The following is an 18,792-nucleotide window of genomic DNA, read 5'->3' as shown; positions in this document are numbered from 1 at the left end:
TCAAGATACAGCCAGGGGAGGGGCACCCGGGTGGCTCCGTCGGTGAAGCGGCCGACTCTTGATTTCGGCTCAGGCCCTAATCTCAGGATCCTGGGAGCAAGCCATGCTCAGCGGGGAGTCAGCTTCAGGATTCTCTCTCTCTCTCCTCTGCCCCTCCTACTTCCCCTGCTTGCACGCGTGCTCTCCCTCTCAAATAAATAAATAAATCTTAAAAAAAAAAAAAAAAAAAGATACAGCCAGGAGAGTAGGAGAGACCAGGACTTAAGGGCTAGGGGCCCCAACCTCAAGGTTGTCTTGTCCCTCAGAATCCTGCCCAGAGACTTCCTCCCCCAGTGGACCTTCTGATACCTGATAGAAAGTGCCAGTGTAAGCTCTAAGGACAAAGACCTCCATGAGGTTCCCAGGGAAGAGAAGATAGGATTTGGGGGCCGCTGGGCAGGGTGGGGAGATTGAATGGCCACAGTGTCTAGAAAGGCCAAAGAATGTTGGAGGGGAGCTGTGAGCCAGAGACTCTGAAAGGAGGAGACAGGTAGGCTGAGGGAAGAGGTGGTGATGGGGAACCAGCCTCATGGTGCATGTCTGACCCTGGGACGGAAGGACCAAAGGCTGGGACCACAGAGGCAGTCCCTGTAGGGCCAGGAGGGAAGGCTTGAGCCCTGGGCTGTTGGGCTGGGTTGGAGGAGAGAGGAAGGGAGGTTGCAGCCTGTGGGGTCTGAGTCCTTGGGAGGTAGAGTCAAGGCTACTGGGGGCCAAGGGGCACAAGCGGCTGGGAATGAGACCTGCAAGGCAGTGCGCAGGAGAAGGGAAAGGATGGCAGAGGGGCGGAGGCAGAATGGGAAGAGAAAAACAAAGGCAAAGGGGGGGGGGGGGCGGTGAGGCGAGGAGGAGGAAGAGAGAAGGGAGAAGAGAAACAGCACAGCCTTGTGGAAGGAAAATGGAGGAGGCGGAGCATGGGCTGGGGCACAGGGTGTGTGGGGGCCTGGCCCCAGGTCTGCAGAAAGTCTGCAGACTTCCCTGTCCCTTCCCTGGCATCACAGAGGTATGTCCTCCTGCCACACTTGCGCCCAACTGGCCAAGAACTTGAACTGTGGTCACAGTGGAGGCGAGGCGAGAAACGTCCTTTTCATCTTCCCTGGAATCCCCCCGGTCGACAGACCTCGGAAGGGCATTCCTTTCACCACTGGCCTCTGAGCAAACTGGCCCCTTCCTCTCTCCGAAAGGAGAGGATATGTGAGGGTAGAATTCAGGGGAGAGACTCCCTCATTCTAGAAAGATCTCCAGAGAGCAAGATGCTGCAGTCTCATGCTAGCAGCTACCATATGGTCAGGAAACCAGGTTAGACCCTCTCTAACCTAAACCCCCACACATGCACACGTGCGTGCACACGCACACAGATACACACCCCCGCAGGGACCGGTGGCTAAGGAGGTCACTGCCAGTTTCCCCATGCCAGGCTCTCCGTGCACATCTGGGTTTCTCTATGTCAACAGGAACATGTTCAGATTTCCAAGCTCCCTGGTCCGTTGCCATGGAAACATTGAGTCAGTCTCCTAGAACTCGGCTCAGGGCCTGGCCCCTGTGGTGCAGGGGAGGAGAGGAGAGGTGGAGGGTGACAATGAGATGGAGGGCAAGACTCCTGGGAGGGGCTGGTGGGACACATTTGGGGCTAGGTGACATCTTGCTCTATCTCATTCCTTGGGACCACCTGCCCTCTCCCATCTGCCTCAGTAGGCCTCTAGGCCAGGGCAGTGGGGAAGAGATGTCCAAACAGAGGCTAGAGCTAACGTGGAGGATGCTTGATCACTGCCTGGGTCCCCAGTGGGCATCAAGGGATATTAGCTTTTGAGTGGGAGCTGAGGTCTAGCCCTGTGTCCCATGCTCAAGCCGTCTTGGGGACACTTGAGGTCCCTGGATAGAATGTCCTCAGGACTGCAGCTGGCTCCCCCTCCCTTTCTTGTGTGTGTCCCACACCCTGAGAACCTGCTTAAAATGGGATTTCCAGGCTGTGACGTCAGAGGGAAGCCAGCAGCTCCAGCCTGTACCAGCTCTTCCTTGATCAGCAGAGCTGAGGCCAGTCTTGCTCAGCCTGGAGGAAAGAGGGCTAGCAGAGGAGGGAGGGTTTCTGAGGGCTCTGGATCATGGTCCCCGTATCAGTGGCTTCCATGAGAATAGGGAGAGACAGTAGTAGGGAGAGGCAGGCTAGAGCCACGGCTGGCTTCCTCACTGCCTTGAATTTCAGCCAGTTCGTGGCCATTTCCCTCCCAGATTTCTCTAGTTTTTCCCTCTCTGCGCTGAGTCAGGCCTTCCTGGTGGAGGAGGGCACCTCAAGTATTAGAGCCATTTGAGTTCTGCCTGAGAACTTGTCCCCTATCTAGGCTGGAGGCCGGGAAGGGTCGGAGGGATGCCTGCAAGGAGCGAAAAGCCCACTAGGTGGCGCAGCCCACTCTCAGTGTGGGATTCCCCACCCCTGCAGGGGAGAATCTTCACGCAATCAGTCCGCCTAAGGTGCCTCATGCCCCCACTCCCTGGAGTTGGAGGTTCATGAAGAAAACATCCTTGCAGGGACGCCTGGGTGGCTCAGTCGGTTAAGCATCTGCCTTTGGCTCAGGTCATGATCCCAGGGTCTTGGGATCAAGTCCCGCGTCCGGCTCCTTGCTCAGAAGGGAGCCTGCTTCTCCCTCTGCCTGCCGCTCCCCCTGCTTGTGCTGTCTCTCTCTCTCTCTGACAAATAAAATAAATAAATAAATAAAATCTTCAAAATATATATATATTAAAAAAAAGAAAAGAAAAGAAAACACCCTTGCAGGTGCATGAAGCAGCTATGGATTCTCAAGCCATCACTTCCTAAGCCCAGCCTGTGTGCCCACCCCTGCACACTCCCCAGGGGGTGGTCAGACCCAAAGGGCAGCTACTCTCCTTGGGTGAGGATCAGGCACCCTCCTGGGATCAAGGGAGTTGCCAAGCTGACTCTGGAAGGGCCCTTCAGCCCCAGAGACCCAACATGGGTTTCCGAAATGACATCTAGAGGGGCTGCTGGAGCTAATTTCAAGGTCAGGTGAGGAGAGGGACCCAAGAGGTAGCAAGGGGTAGGGAACTTGGGAGGGGCAGGCGAGGCCCAGAGGGAGGGAAGCTCACTTGGCTGCAGGAGTCTCTGGATATGATTTCCCTGATGGCCACAGTGGCAGTCCCAGGCCTGCCCCAGGTTTTCCTGTTCCCTGCCCCTTCCCTTAATTTCATCTGGGGCACTGTAGGATTAAAAAAGGAGAAAAAAGACCCTAATTTCCAAATGCTGCGATCCCAAGGTACTTTTGCAAGAGCCAAGGTTGGGGCTCTTTAGTGACCTACCTTTCCCTGACCTCTTTCCCAAAATGACCCCACCAACCCTGCATCCCTAATGAATTACCCTCTCCTTTTGTCCCAGCCAGATGAGTGATCAATAAATAATGCTGTTTGCTTGAAATATTGATGGCAAGTTTTACACTAGAATCCCTTAGCTGTGCCTGTCATTGGGGAACTCGAGAGGTGACAGAGAAATGCATGGCCCCCCAGAGAGCTCTCTCCTGTCTCTGCCAACAGAGGGTCTGTCTTTGCCAAGATTTCAACCTGTTCCCATCTCAGCCAGAATCATGACTCATTCCCATCAAGTAGGAAGAGGGAAGGTCCCCCAGAGACTCAGCCAGCAACCTCCAACCTGGGAAGAATCCGGTAAGCTAAACCAAGCAGAGACCCTTCTTGATACTTTTGCCTCAAGACAAAGTGATCCCATTTCTGTTCCACGTCCATCTTGGACCTGAGTGGCGACTCAGAAGGAGACCTGCACGTTCCCTGTCCCCCAGGTTGACTGTTTAGAGCATGAGCAGCAGGGACTCACATGCTCCCAGGCTTCTCTGGCCCAAGTCACTGCCATCTGGTTTTGTTCTCCCTGGAAGACGGGGAGGAGAGAAGAGGAGAAGGTAGAAACTCTTGAGCCCTCTTGAGCCCAATTCATGCGGTGGCAGCGCCCTCCTCGGCAGAAGCCAGGCACACTCAGATCTCTGTGTGCACGGTGCCTTCTGCCCAGGCCCTCTTGTTCTGCTCCACTCGGTCAGCTCCTGCATGCACTTCAAGTTTCGGCTTAGATGCCACGTCCCCACCGCATCCCATCCGGGTCCCTGGGGCATCCTGCTCTTCCTCCCGACACCTTCCCCCATTTGGTCATTGCCTAGTTCCCCACCAGACTGAAAGCCAGAGCACAGGTGACGCATCTACCTGGTTCACCACTATTTCCCCAGCATCTAGCACACAATAAGCCCTTGGCACATTTCTGTGGAATGTTCAAAGAATGTCCCTGTAGCATTCTTCCACTCCTGAGAAAGCACCAGCTTTCAAGCCTTGGTGTCTCTCTGCGGAGCTATTCGCCTGCACCTGAGGATGGGTGTCTGCCCTGAACAGCGGCAGCCCCGAGGAGCCGCCCTTGCTCTGAACCCCCCCACCTCGCATGCGCTCATGCTCACTTGCTCTCCTTTCTCATACACACACAGACGGGAGTCAGCATTCCAGCCACATTCAGTTCTCACTTTAATTCAAAAGCTAAATTGGGAAGAAGAGCAGCTTCACACTCCCAATTTAGCCCGGGAGAGAAAAAGGGAGACAGCCTGGATTTGCCAGGGAAAGGAGAAAGCTGGGTGTGGGGTGGGGGGGGGGGTGGTGGCAAACATACCCAGAGCCCAAGGGAAGACAATGAAACCCTCACCACCCAGCTCCTAAAAATAAACCATCCATAGCTATGACCCCAGAGTGACCCCTATTAAGCCTCTTTCCCATACAAGCGCAGCCATTCAGGGCATTACCCCAGTCTAGGGCTAGGATTAGGGGAGGTGGAGGAGACTATGGTTATTAAAACCGTGAAAAGAGGGAGATGCTGCTGCTTTGGTCACTGGTAGTACAGAATCGGGAAGTCCTTCTTAAATCTAACTTTAATCCCTCTTGCGATAGCTGATGGATGATGAATAAAAAGAGTCCTTGGACGCCCGGGTGGCTCAGTCGGTTAAGCCTCTGCCTTCGGCTCAGGTCATGATTGCAGGGTCCTGGGATCGAGTCCCACAACGGTCTCCTTCCTTGGCGGAAAGTTTGCTTCTCCCTCTGCTGCTCCCCCTGCTTGTGCTCTCTCTCTCTCTCTCTCTCTGACAAATAAATAAAATAAAAATAAAAAAGGGGTCTTTAAAAAAAACAAAACAGAGTCCGCAGATACTTGTCCACTAATATTCATAGCAGCATCAGTCACAATAGTCAAAAGGTGGAAACAGTCCAGGTGTCCATCAACAGATGAAAGGATGAACAGAATGTGGTGTATCCATACCATGGAATATTATTCAGCCTCAGGAAGAAATGACATTCTGACACATGCTACAACATGGATGAACCTTGAAAACATTATGGTAAGTGATAAGGCAGTCAAAAAAGGACAAATATTATGATTCCACTTAGATGAGGTACCTAGAATAGACAAATTCATCGAGACAGAAACTATACTAGAGGTTACTAGGGGCAGGTGCAAGGGGTCAGGATGGAGGATCCTTTTTTCATGGGTACCGAGTATCTGTTTGGGATGATGAAAAAGTTCTGCTGATGGATGGTGGTGATGGTTGCACAACATTGTGAATTTACTTAATGCCACTGAATTGTATACTTAAAATGATTAAAATAAGGGCGCCTGGGTGGCTCAGTCGTTAAGTGTCTGCCTTCGGCTCAGGTCATGATCCCGGGGTCCTGGGATCGAGCCCCACATCAGGCTCCCTGCTCAGTGGGGGGCCTGCTCCTCCCTCTCCCACTCCCCCCGCTTGTGTTCCCTCTCTCACTGTGTCTCTCTGTCAAATAAATAAATAAAATCTTTAAAAAAAAATGATTAAAATGGTGGGGTGCCTAGCTGCCTCGTCAGCAGAGCATGCGCCTCTTGATCTCCAGGTCCTCAGTTCAAGCCCCATGTTGGGCACAGAGTGTACTTTAAAAAAAAAAAAAAAGGTTAAAAAAATGGTTAAAATGGTAAATATTATGGTATGTATATTTCATCACAATATTTTTTTTAAAAAAGACACTGAGCCCAATATCAGCTTGAAGACTTGGTCATTCCGCCATGATGGCTCTCTGAGGCTTGACCAGAGGGAAATCGAGTCCTAGAAGTTCCAAAGATCCCTTCCTTTGCTGACAGGAACAGAAGTGCTGCTTCTGCCTGGTGTACAAGGAACACCCCTCTGGGACATTCCTAAGGATAAAGATTTATTTCTTTATTTATTTGAGAGAGAGAGAGATGGAGGGGGGGCGGGTAGAGCAGAGGGAGACAATGTTCAGGCAGACTCCCCGCTGAGTGACCCCGACATGGGGCTCCATCTCACCACCCTGAGATCACGACCTGAGCTGAAACCACCCAGGTGCCCCCATTCCTAAGGATCGGAGCTAACTCTTCCTACCTCTTATCTCTTCTTATCAGTATGATAATCTGGAGGGAAGCTCTTCTTCCTGGTTCTGTATTCCAGCTTCCTCTTCTGTCACTCATTTTAACTTTGCCCTAAACAGAATTCCCATATGGGTGGAGTAGATAAGGGGCTGGTTAGATAAGGCAAACAGACCTAAGACCCTTCCACCCAGCCTTTCTGACTGCCCTATTGCCACTGTACCAAGGGACAGGGATGCACCTTTGGGCTGAGCTGCCTGTCAGTAAATTTGGGTGTCTGGTGTTCTTGTTCTCTGCCTCTGACTGGGAGGCCCCTGAAGGGAGTGTGTGATATACCCTGTGCTGAGGCATCCAGACCTCCCTCTCTCTCCTGGACGACTGATTGCATGGTTCCCTGGCTGCCTTACACCAGCACCCCGCACCCAGCCTCCTGCAAAATGGCCAGTTGGCTCTCTGACTGCCCCGAAGAATTTCAGCGGGTGGGAGCTCTATGAGCGGCTCCCACAATCACTGTGCTTTCCCCACGATAGCACATTTCACACTGTTGTGATTGCCTGTTTATTTGTCTGTCTCCCCCACCAGACCATGAACTGCAAAAGAGGGGAGTCACCTTTTTACTTCTTTTTGTATCTTTAATGCCTAGAGGAGCAGATGTTTGATAAGTGTTGAAATGACCTGTTCACATGTCTCTCTGCCCTATTCCACTTGACTCCAGAACCCCTGGAGGGTGAAAGCTTTGCCCAGTTCATTCTGGGCTCCCAGAGAACATGTGGTTCTTGCCATGAGCTAGGTTTCAGCCGGAGTTTCTGAAGCCAGACTCTCCGGATTGGACCCCTGGCTCCCCTACTGCCCAGCTCTCTGACCTTAATCAATTCACCCGCCCTCTCTGAGCCCCCTTCCTCATTCACGAAATGGGGGTGAGAATGGTACCTACCTCACAAGGCATTGCGAAGACAAATGCCTGTCTAATGTTTAGCACAGAGCCTGTCACATTGTAAATGTGTCTTGGGGGTGGGGTGGGGGTAGAGAATGCATTTAGAGATTAAGGAAAATCAGAAGAAACAAGCACCCACCACTGACTGCTGCATCCTGGTGTTTTGGGGTGGGGGGGGTAAGGCCAGTGCCACAGTGGGGTAACCCCAGGGGCTGCCTGTCCCCTCCTTCCCTCGCCCTCCCACCAGGTCTGCGGAGTGCAAGCTCACCCACCATGAAGCTGAGCAGCCCCGGAGCTGGGCTGGGCGGTGGTGAGGGCCAGAAATAACGGGCCGTTGCTATTCCCGCTTTTCTAGGCTGGATGGGAACGCTGCCTCTCTCATCTAAAGGCTGCTCCAGACTTCCTGCACATCAGTGGGCTCTTATGTAACGCTCCCCTCCCTCTGCCTGCCCGATGAGTTTCCAGAGATTTCTGCAGCCAGCTTTGCTGCACACTCAGCTGGGGGTGGGGGAGCAAAGAAGCCACCACAGGCCAGACTGTCCTCTAAGCCTAGGGTCCTGGCAGCCCCGGGCCTGGGACAGGGGCCACACAGCACAGCGTAAAGGGGCTGATGTCCAAGGACAGCAGCTTCTTCCAGCATCTGCTCATTAACTCTGGGGCAGAAAGGAGCCGGAGAGCCCCACCTGAGGGTTTACCCACTCCCTCTGCCCTTTATAGATGCTCTGTGCCACCTACCCAAGTTATTATGCCTCAGGGTTGGTTTGCCACTTCAGGCCCAACCTAACTGTGTCTGATGCGTGACCCCTTAGGCAGACTCTGAGGACAGCAACCCAGACCCCGACTCTCTTGGGCAGATCCCCCAACCTTGGCCAAATCTTCCACGATCTCTTCCTGCAGCTCCTGGATCCCATCAGAGCATGCCAGGTTCCCTCTTCAGAGCCAGGGGGCCCCCTCTGCCTCAGGCCTCAGCATCACTCTGCGTGGGCCTGTCTCAGAATTGCGCTTCTCCACCTGTCTTAGGACTCAGGGTTCTTCTCTGGCACCCAGTTTCCCCACCTGTAATTGGAGCACATGAGATGCCTTCACACCCCAACACTGCGGGGTGATTTTCTCTTTCATCTCCCCTGGTCCTTCTTCAGGCCTTCAAGCCTCCTCTTCTGTCAGTGCGCCTTCTGCCTCCTTCTCCCACCCACCCCCACCAGACCTGGCCTCTTCAGGTTTCTCCTCACCCCTCACGACCTGTCACAGGGTGGGACCAGAGCTGTCCCCAGACCTATTGAAGGCCAGGCCCTCCATATTTCCGGCAGAGGCCATCAGCTATCGGAAAGAGTGACAGGCACCCCATATAGAACTGAAGGGAGAGTCACTTCCTGAGCCCCAGGCTGGGCCACCACCGTGGCAAACCACGATCTGAGCAGCACATGTGGGTGCTGACGTAGCCCGGGGCTGGGGAGGAGGAAGTGGCAATGGAAAAAGGGGCTTGTTTTCCTCTGAGAGGGGCAGCCTGCTCAGCCATGGGTCGAGTTTCTGAGACATGATGGTTCCCACTGGCTTTCACCTGGAGCCTCAGCTGCCACGGACAAGCTCCGTTCTGCTCTCAACTCTGCCCTCTACTCCTCTCCTATTTGCAAGGAAAGTCAGAGTGTAGACGGCAGCTCAGACGGGCACACCCTCTGAGAGCCCTCTCATCTTTCCGAGGGCTTTGGGCACCAGTCACCCAGGGGGCGAGGTGTGAGAGTCCCAGACTCATCCCTAATGCTCCTTCAAGTCCTGTAGATACCTGGGTCAGGGTGCAGGAGTGGCTCTGAGTCTTCCTTACCCCCAACCTTCCTTAAAGTCTTTCCTTCAGGCTCCAGGCTGGTTGTCCCATCAGGGTTATTGGTCACAAATTAGGTACTCAAACCCCTAACTGAGATTTGGCTCCATGGGAGGGGTCTTTTCCTTCTGTCTCCTCCCCTTTCAGTGCCCCCAGTCACAGCAAACAGGAATGTGCCTTTGGCCAAAAGACAAACCAGAGGGATAACCGACTGCTTCCAGCACTATCGCTGAGAAGGCAGGCCCCGAGCATAATCCTATCCAGGGAGGAGGCTCTCAGGCCCTTCTTCTCGCTGGTTTTCCAGTCACAGAGAGGGCTACAGTCTGGGCGGTGTGTAGGGGCTTTGAGCCAGCTCCTCTCACTGTTCCTGTGGAAGCTGCCTTCCAGGGCCATACAAGCATGAAGGCAGAGTGGGGCTGAGAAGCTCCTCCTGTATAGGAGCTATAGAAGGCAGAACGAGGAAGATGAGGGGGGAGGGATGCAGTTTATCCCATCTCACAGCCCACACCTTAGCCGGAGGGCCTAGACTGATCACGGCCTTCTCCCTCCTGAGGCCTTTGCCCAGCTGTCCCCTTTGCCTAGAAGGCCCTCCCCACCACACTCCTCTATGCAGTTGGTTTCCTGTCATCCTTCATGTCTCTGCATAAATGTCACCTCCTCTGAGATGCCTTCCCTCACCTCTCCAGTATGTTATACTTACCATAATCAGAAATCATCCTTTTAATTTATGTAGCTGTTTACTTGGACACAAGTATCCCACCGAGTAGCAGTTTGGTCTATCCCCACTGAATGGCAATTTCCAGGAGGGCAAAACTACATCTGCCTTCTTCATTGCAAAATCCCCAAGACTTAGCACTGCCTTTGATACAAGAAGTGGCCAATAAGCCCTTTTTTTAAAAAAAATGAATGTTTTACTCAACCTTACCTCCTACTATCTCCCAATTGGAACCCTCTCTGCTCCTGCCCATTTTTTCCAGACAGAGCACACAAGGACTGTCCTGGCCCCCCTACTCTCAGCCCTGGCCTGCAACTGCCTCGCTTCCTCACCACAGAGTTTGGTCCTTCTCATGTTCTCTCTCCTCCAAACTCTCTTCGTCATCCCTGCCCCCCTCCCTGGAATCTCTCCCTCCTTTTATCTTCTGTGTTCTTCGGCATAACTGACATTTGGTGGCTAACGGGGCTGCTTCCTATTCTTAATTCTCTTGCAACGTGGGATCCAGTCTTTCTTCCACCCAACTGTAAGCCCCTTAGAGGCAGGGGCCTCTACCGTAGACCTTCCCAGGCCTTGCCCATAGAGTCTTCAGAAAAATTCTTTGTTGTTGTGGATAATGGGTGTATTAATCAGAAACTGCTGGGTTGTGAGTAACAGAAACTGAAATGAGCCTATTTTATTAAATCAAAAAGGAATGCATTGGCCTTCATAACTAAAAAGCCCAGGTTGTATCAAAGACTCAGTCTCTGCATGTAGATACCTCTGTTTCCCTCTGCGTTCATTTTCAGGTAGGCTTTCCAGTCCCCATGGCAAGATAGCCTCCAGGCTTACATTCCATTGGCTTAGTACCACCAGGGAGAGAACTTTTTCAAGAGTTGCAGAAAAAATCCCAGAAGTGCTTCACACTGGCCTGGTTTGGGTCATGTGCCCATCCTGACTCAATCGTTTTGGCTAGGGACATGGAATGCTCGAGACTGGAGCATCCTAGATGGATGGCTAGGTGTGTGTGACATACCCACTCCTAGATCTGGGATGGGGTTATCTTCCCCCAACCACATGGACTGGATTGGTTCCCCAAAGGAAATTACTAACTAGGATCTATTATGAAAAGAAAGGGGAATTGCTATTACATATGCAAACCAAAGATACAGACAATAAGGATTTCCAGTGTCCACCTTCAGCAAGGACCTGAAGATACCTTAGGTCATTTGGCACATTAGAATCATAGGGGAATTGGTTTGCTCTGGCTGGGATTGAGAGATGTGCTCTGGGGTTGTGGACACCTCCCCAGGGACAGAAGGAGAATCCTAGGATGAGGAACCCACTCAGTTCTGGCACTTACAAGCTCAGAAAAATTGTGACTCAGTTGGTCTAGGGTTAAAATATTTTTCTTTTTTTTCCAGAGTTCTACAGGTGACTCTGTTATACCAGCAAGGTTGAAAAATTCTGCTGTGGGAAATGATGTTCTACTGCAGCAAGAAAGATTCAGATTAGCTCTTCTGGACAATGCCCCCTGTGCTTCTCCCTCTCTGAACAATTTTTCAGAAAAGGGTGACTGGAGTTTGCTTGGAGGCTGAAGATGGGTGGGTGAATTGTGGGTGACCCTGAGGGTCAAAAGCCCCTGAATATAACAATAGTCACTGTTTATTGAATGGCAATTGCAAGGCAGGCAGTGTGCTTTGGGACTTCAGAGACTCAGTCCCTGTAAGTTTCAGTGTTGTCACAACAATCCCTCCACGTGGGTTATCATTAACATTAGCTCTATTTTACAGTTGAAGAAAGAGAGATAGGAAAAGCCTGGCTAAGATAGCCCACCAGGGAGTGGCAAAATGGGCATTCCGACACAAGACCATCTGACCCTGACTGGCAGGAGGCCTCAGAGAGGTGCATCACTCATGCCCGTAAGGAAAAACACCGGTAGGCGGTGGGAGTGGGCCCCCCACCCCGCCCTAGGCTTTTGGGTTGGGGAGCTCAGACTTAAGAGTACAAGAGACAGGGTTCATTGCCGGATTCCTTAAATAGATTTTGATAAGAAAATGTGTGTGTGTGTGCCTGTGTGTGTGTGTGTGTGTGTGTGTGTAAGGGATAAAGACGGATGAAGCCCCGGAAAGTTATGCCCCCTCCCCCAATTTAAACCCCCTGACTCCGACCTGTTTGGGTTCAGCGACCCCAGCCCCGCCCCCTCAGCACCCTCCTTTCACACACCTACTTTCTGCTTTCTTTTTAAATTCGGAAAAACAGCACCTCCCCTCGATTCAGAGCTAGAGCAGGAACCTTCCCCTCTTGGAATCCCTGTTTTCTTTGGGGTGCGCACTTGAATGCGGGGAGTGGTGATGGGACCGAGAGGGCTTCCCCGTCAAGTCCGGCTCCCGGGAGACCTGCAGAAACCGTTCCCGCCTACTCCCCCCGCCCCCTCTCCACCGCCCTTAGACTGGCTCCGGGAGGGGAGTGTTATACGGCCCGGAGTCTGGGCGCCTCGGCGGTGGCGGCTCCCCGGGTACTGCAGGGAGAGCCCAGGCTGCGGCGCCTGCTCAGTTCGTGCTCACTGCGTCTCAGGCTCCCCCGGCCTGGCTCCGCGCCCAGCACAGGAACAGGGAGGGGGAGCAGGAAGGCGGCGGAAGAGCCCACTCGGCCCGGGGCCCGGGGAACCGAGCTGGAGAGGGGACCTCCAGGGGGCAGCACCGGGCCGCTAAGCAGGTCCTCTCTGTGCCAGCCTAGGGGTCCCCGGACAGCCCATAGGAAAGCCCCCTTTTCAGATTGTCGCACTGCCCGCCCCACATCCATTTGTTCTGGATAAAGGTGGGAAAGTCTCCCACCACAAGGACCGCCAGCTCCTGGTTGAGAAGCAGGTGGCCCACCACAACGCAAAGGGACTTCGGGGATCATCTGGCGATTAATTCCTAGCCTCAGTTTCCCCGATGACACCTGGAAAGGCATCGTGCCATTGGTCAAGGCCCGGGGGGTCAACGCTCCGCCTCTCCTGGGCGGCCTCTGCCCCGGCCAGCCCAGTCACTCCTCCCCTTAGCTCCCGCCCCGCTCCCACGGTCCCAGAGGTGGGCGGGAGGGCCCTGGATGACGGTGGCAGAACCCCGGCCCGACTCTCCCTCGCCCCCGCCCCGGGCCCGGGCTTCCCCAGTCCAGTCCCCGCTGGGGAGCCGCCTGAGCCGCGGTGCACCTAGCTCTACGCGCCCCGAGACCTCCACCTGGGCGTCCCCAGCTCCTGCGCACGTTCGGGCTCCCGGCTTGGAACCAGGGAGGAGGGAGGGAGCCAGGGAGCAGCAAGCAACGACCCGGAAACGCCATATAAGGAGCAGGAAGGATCCCCCGCCGGAACAACCCTTATTTGGGCAGCGCCTTATTTGGAACGGCCCGATATGGCCCGGCCGCTTCCGGCTCCGGGAGGAGGGAAGAAGGCGGAGGGAAGAGGCGGGGGCAAAGCTGGGAACTCCGGAGCAGCCTGGGTCCAGGAGTCCTCAGCTGAGGCCTGGGTCCTAAGCTTTCTCGAGGCCTGGGCGCCCAGTTACAGGAGTCGGCGCGGGGGCCGAGGTGAGGGACCGCGGTGCCCACCGCTCTCGGATAGGGGGCTTCACGTCACTCCGGGTCCTCCTGGCCGGTCTTGCCATATTAGGGCTTCCTGCTTCCCATATATGGCCATGTACGTCACGACGGAGGCGGGCCCGTGGCGTTCCAGACCCTTCAAATAGAGGCGGATCCGGGGAGTCGCGAGAGATCCCAGCGCGCAGAACTTGGGGAGCCGCCGCCGCCGCCGCCGCCGCCAGCTACCGTCGCCGCCAGCTTCCGCCGCCGCAGGACCGGCCCCTGCCCCAGCCTCGGTAGCAGCGCCGCGTCCACACCGGCCGGCGGCGAGGGCGAGCCTGGAGGCCCCACCAGCTCTCGCCACAGTGTCCCCCGCGTCCCGCATGTGACCCGGCCAGGCCCCCGAGAGTGTGTCCCCCGCAGCCACGGCTCCGGGCTGCGCCCACCCGCCCCAGCACCAGCTCTCCAGCCCGCCCGTCCGGGATGGCCGCAACCAAGGCCGAGATGCAGCTGATGTCCCCGCTGCAGATCTCCGACCCGTTCGGCTCCTTTCCTCACTCGCCCACCATGGACAACTATCCTAAGCTGGAGGAGATGATGCTGCTGAGCAACGGGGCTCCCCAGTTCCTCGGTGCCGCCGGGGCCTCGGAGGGCAGCGGCGGTAACAGCAGCAGCAGCAGCGGGGGCAGTGGAGGTGGAGGGGGCGGCAGCAGCGGTAGCAGCAACGGCGCCTTCAACCCTCAGGGGGAGGCGGGCGAGCAGCCCTACGAGCACCTGACCGCAGGTAAGCGGTGGCCTACGCCGAGGATTAGCCCCTTCGCCACCATCCTGGCGACCAGTCCTTCCCCACCGCCTTGCAGCGCCCCCTTCACCGCAGCAGCAGTGTTGCTGGACCTCAGGGATGCAAGTGGGGTTTCCCTTCGCTTCCTCAGGGTCATGTGTTAGAGGGATACCTGGGGACATCCACCCTCACCCTCACCCTCCTCGTCCCTAGCGGTGCGCAGAGGAGCTGGCTTCTGTTTTGGATGGAGAGCTCGGGCTGCGTGGGTGGGTGGAGAGGGGGGAGGGCTTGTTTTGAAGAGCAGGGCTGCGCCCCCCTTTCTCCAGACAGGCTTGCGTTGCCAGCCGCCTGTCCCCAAGGAAGGGCCGTGATCCGTGCCCAGGGATGTCCTGGCAGCCGGGGGCAGGGGGCGCGCACTAGCCGCGGCGGAAGGGGTGCTGGCGGGAATCCCTCCGTGGCGCAGCCGCCGCTGCGGAGCGCTGTGAGCTGCAGTGGAGGGGGATTCTCCGTGTTTGCGTCAGCTGTTGTTGAAATGGGCTCTGCCGCTGGAGCCGGTCCAGGAACATTGCAATCTGCTGCTATCAATTATTAACCAGCTCAGGAGTCAATGGTAGCCAGCCCGACCTCTTGCCTGGCAGCTCGGGTGCTTCTCGTCCTCCAGGGATTGCTCTCCAGTAACCAGGCCTCCCCCTTCTCTCTCTCTCCTGCCAGAGTCTTTTCCTGATATCGCTCTGAATAACGAGAAGGTTCTGGTGGAGACAAGTTACCCCAGCCAAACCACCCGGCTGCCCCCCATCACCTACACTGGCCGCTTCTCTCTGGAGCCTGCACCCAACAGTGGCAACACCTTGTGGCCTGAGCCCCTCTTCAGCCTGGTCAGCGGCCTCGTGAGCATGACCAACCCCCCGGCCACCTCATCTTCAGCACCATCTCCGGCAGCCTCCTCCTCCTCCTCCGCCTCTCAGAGCCCACCCCTGAGCTGCGCGGTACAGTCCAATGACAGCAGCCCCATTTACTCAGCGGCACCGACGTTCCCCACACCTAACGCTGACATCTTCCCCGAGCCACAAAGCCAGGCCTTTCCAGGCTCCGCGGGCGCCGCGCTCCAGTACCCTCCTCCCGCCTACCCTGCTGCTAAGGGTGGCTTCCAGGTCCCCATGATCCCTGACTATCTGTTTCCGCAACAGCAGGGGGACCTGGGCCTGGGCACCCCAGACCAGAAGCCCTTCCAAGGCCTGGAGAGCCGAACCCAGCAGCCTTCCCTCACTCCATTGTCCACCATCAAGGCCTTTGCCACGCAGTCGGGCTCCCAGGACTTGAAGGCCCTCAACACCACCTACCAGTCCCAGCTCATCAAACCCAGCCGCATGCGCAAGTACCCCAACCGGCCCAGCAAGACGCCCCCTCACGAACGCCCCTACGCATGCCCGGTGGAGTCCTGTGACCGCCGCTTCTCCCGCTCAGATGAGCTCACCCGCCACATTCGCATCCATACCGGCCAGAAGCCCTTCCAGTGTCGCATCTGCATGCGCAACTTCAGCCGCAGTGACCATCTCACCACCCACATCCGCACCCACACAGGCGAGAAGCCCTTCGCCTGCGACATCTGTGGGAGAAAGTTTGCCAGGAGTGATGAGCGCAAGAGGCATACCAAGATCCACTTAAGGCAGAAGGACAAAAAAGCAGACAAAGGTGTTGTGGCCTCTTCTGCCGCCACCTCCCTCTCTTCCTACCCGTCCCAGGTGGCTACCTCCTACACGTCCCCAGTTACTACCTCTTATCCGTCCCCAGCCACCACCTCATATCCATCACCTGTGCCCACCTCCTACTCCTCTCCCGGGTCCTCAACCTACCCATCCCCTGTGCACAGTGGCTTCCCCTCACCCTCGGTGGCCACCACATACTCCTCCGTTCCCCCTGCTTTCCCGGCCCAAGTCAGCAGCTTCCCTTCCTCGGCTGTCACCAACTCCTTCAGCGCCTCCACAGGGCTTTCGGACATGACAACAACCTTTTCTCCCAGGACAATTGAAATTTGCTAAAGAGAAAGGGGAAACAAGGGGAAAGGGAGAAAGAAACACAAGAGACTTAAGGGACAGGAGGAGGAGATGGCCACAGAAGGGGTTCCTCTTAGGTGAGATGGAGGTTCTCAGAGCCAAATCCTCCCCCTCTACTCCACCCCAGCGTCGGAGGGGAAGGTCTGTTGGCCTGCAATCCTTTCTGCCCACTTGCCCTTCCTCCCCAGTTCCTACTCCCTTTGACTTCAGCTGCCTGAAACAGCCATGTCCAAGTTCTTCACCTCTATCCAAAGAACTTGATTTGCATGGATTTTGGATATATCATTTCAGTATCATCTCCATCGTATGCCTGACCCCCTGCTCCCTTCAATGCTAGAAAATCAAGTTGGCAAAAATGGGGTTTGGGCCCCTCAGAGCCCAGCCCTGCACCCTTGTACAGTGTCTGTGCCATGGATTTTGTTTTTCTTGGGGTACTCTTGATGTGAAGATAATTTGCATATTCTATTGTATTATTTGGAGTTAGGTCCTCACTTTGGGGGGAAAAAAAAAAAAAAGAAAAGCCAAGCGAACCAACGGTGATCCTTTATTTTGTGATGATGCTGTGACGATTAAGTTTGAAGCTTTTTTTGAAACAGCAGTCCTTGGTATTAATCAGAGCATGTGTCAGAGTGATGTTCCGTTAACCTTTTTGTAAATATTGCCCGACTGTACTCTCACATGTGACAAAATATGGTTTGGTTTTTCTTCTTTTTTTTTTGAAAGTGTTTTTTTTCGTCCTTTTGGTTTAAAAAGTTTCACGTCTTGGTGCCTTTTGTGTGATGCGCCTTGCTGACAGCTTGACATGTGCAATTGTGAGGGATGTGCTCACCTCTAGCCTTAAGGGGGGCAGGGAGTGATGACTCGGGGGAGGCTTTGGGAGCAAAATAAGGAAGAGGGCTGAGCTAAGCCTCGGTTCTCCAGAATGTAAGAAAACAAAATCTAAAACAAAATCTGAACTCTCAAAAGTCTATTTTTTTAACTGAAAATGTAAATTTATAAATATATTCAGGAGTTGGAATGTTGTAGTTACCTACTGAGTAGGCGGCGATTTTTGTATGTTATGAACATGCAGTTCATTATTTTGTGGTTTTATTTTACTTTGTATTTGTGTTTGCTTAAACAAAGTGACTGTTTGGCTTATAAACACATTGAATGCGCTTTATTGCCCATGGGATATGTGGTGTATATCCTTCAGAAAAATTAAAAGGAAAATAAAATAGCTGCGGTTGGGTGCGTGTTTCCTGGGCTGGAGGTGGGGGCCCTTTTGTCATCTCTTTTTTTCTTTTTTTTTAAGATTTATTTGTTGAGAGAGGGAGAGAGAGAGCATGGGGGGAGGGGCAGGGAAAGAGGGTCTTCAGCAGACTCCACGTGGGGTTGGAGGCAGGGTTTGAGTTGGGGCTCCATCTCACCATGGGAGATCAGGACCTAAGCTGAAACCAAGGAGTCAGACGCTTAACCACTGTGCCACCCAGCACCCCCCCTTTTGCCATCTTTATTGAGGGCTTTGCGGGGCTTTTACAGAGACAGCGAAATTCTTTTTTTTTAAGATTTTATTTTTAAGTAATCTCTGCACCCAACATGGGGCTCAAACTCACAACCAGGAGATCCAAGAGTCACATGCTCTACTGACTGAGCCATCCAGGCACCCCCAAGACAGGGAAATTCCACTCGGAGTCATGTCTGCTGTGTCACTGGAGTGAATTCTTTGAGAACTGTGTGTGGGTCTCTTCTTGATATGGGCCTCAATCTGGCGGACTGCAGCCTTATCTTGGTTAATTAAAGCTAAAGAAGGCCACAGGTAGAAGCAGAACATGAGTGCCCGGAGGCAGTGCTATTCTCTTGGCCCCAAATGTTTGGCTGGCCCAGCCCCGCATTCTCTACCCAGGGTTGGGGAAAGCTATGTTCTTGGGAATCCCTGCTATATACACTTGGGGGAGATAAAGGGTGGCCACAAGGGCTTTGGGAAGTAGTAACAAGGCTGGAGCTGACTCAGCCTCTCCTGCCCATCCTCCATGTCCCCAGAAACCTGAGGGCATCGAAGAAGCCTAGAAGAGGTGAGGGCCAGTTCTCAAGCCAAGAATCCTTCCAGGAAGAAATCTCATTACTTGCCAGCTGGAGCTGGGATCCTTGGCAGCTTCCAGGAATACAGGGCAGAGTGGGCAGGAGGCTGGCCTGGTATTTAAGTTTCCCTTCCAGACCAAGTCTGTCCCATTGTGTAGGAGGCCTGAGGTGCTAGGTTCCCTGGCCCCAGCTCCCTGATGGTGCACACTCACGGCTGGAGCAATTCTTAGGGGCCTATTAGCATCTGTCTACTCTGTGAGAGGCCTTGAGCTGGTCACAGCAATGCAGATTGTCGGTTGAGGAGACAGAGATGTAAGCCAAAAATTGTAACATGGTGTTATGTTATATAATGTGGACAAGCGTGGGACTCTATGAGAGCACGGGGAAGGATACCCAACCCACCCAGGAGCTTAGGAAAAGTGGAAAAACTGAGTTGGGAAGGGTAAGTAGGAGTCAGCTCAATTGAC

The 18,792-nt window shown here is 54.4% G+C and overlaps 1 protein-coding gene and 1 long non-coding RNA gene across 2 annotated transcripts; one reads left to right on the top strand and one right to left on the bottom strand.

The window, feature by feature from the left end:
• Positions 1-4,548: 4,548 nt before the first annotated feature.
• Positions 4,549-7,771, bottom strand: LOC118530582 (uncharacterized). The gene is made up of 4 exons (XR_004914714.2): positions 7,637-7,771; positions 7,365-7,434; positions 6,447-6,544; positions 4,549-5,162 (listed from the first exon to the last, which is right to left on the bottom strand). It is a non-coding gene; the product is annotated as an uncharacterized LOC118530582 (long non-coding RNA).
• A 5,832-nt stretch (positions 7,772-13,603) lies between these two features.
• Positions 13,604-16,784, top strand: EGR1 (early growth response 1). The gene is made up of 2 exons (XM_036084155.2): positions 13,604-14,213; positions 14,922-16,784. The coding sequence occupies exons 1-2, from the start codon at positions 13,913-13,915 to the stop codon at positions 16,247-16,249; spliced, it is 1,629 nt and encodes a 542-aa protein (XP_035940048.1). The 5' UTR covers positions 13,604-13,912; the 3' UTR covers positions 16,250-16,784.
• The last annotated feature ends 2,008 nt before the right edge of the window (positions 16,785-18,792 follow it).

Source organism: Halichoerus grypus, chromosome 2 (genome assembly GCF_964656455.1).
Source record: "Halichoerus grypus chromosome 2, mHalGry1.hap1.1, whole genome shotgun sequence".
Taxonomy (NCBI): Eukaryota; Metazoa; Chordata; class Mammalia; order Carnivora; family Phocidae; genus Halichoerus; species Halichoerus grypus.
This window is presented reverse-complemented; position numbering and strand designations above follow the sequence as displayed.

Excerpts from the sequence above, each read along its gene's own strand:
- EGR1 (XM_036084155.2), top strand. The coding sequence starts at position 13,913 with ATGGCCGCAACCAAGGCCGAGATGCAGCTGATGTCCCCGCTGCAGATC. Across the intron at positions 14,214-14,921 it reads CTACGAGCACCTGACCGCAG|AGTCTTTTCCTGATATCGCT; the intron begins GTAAGCGGTGGC and ends CTCTCCTGCCAG.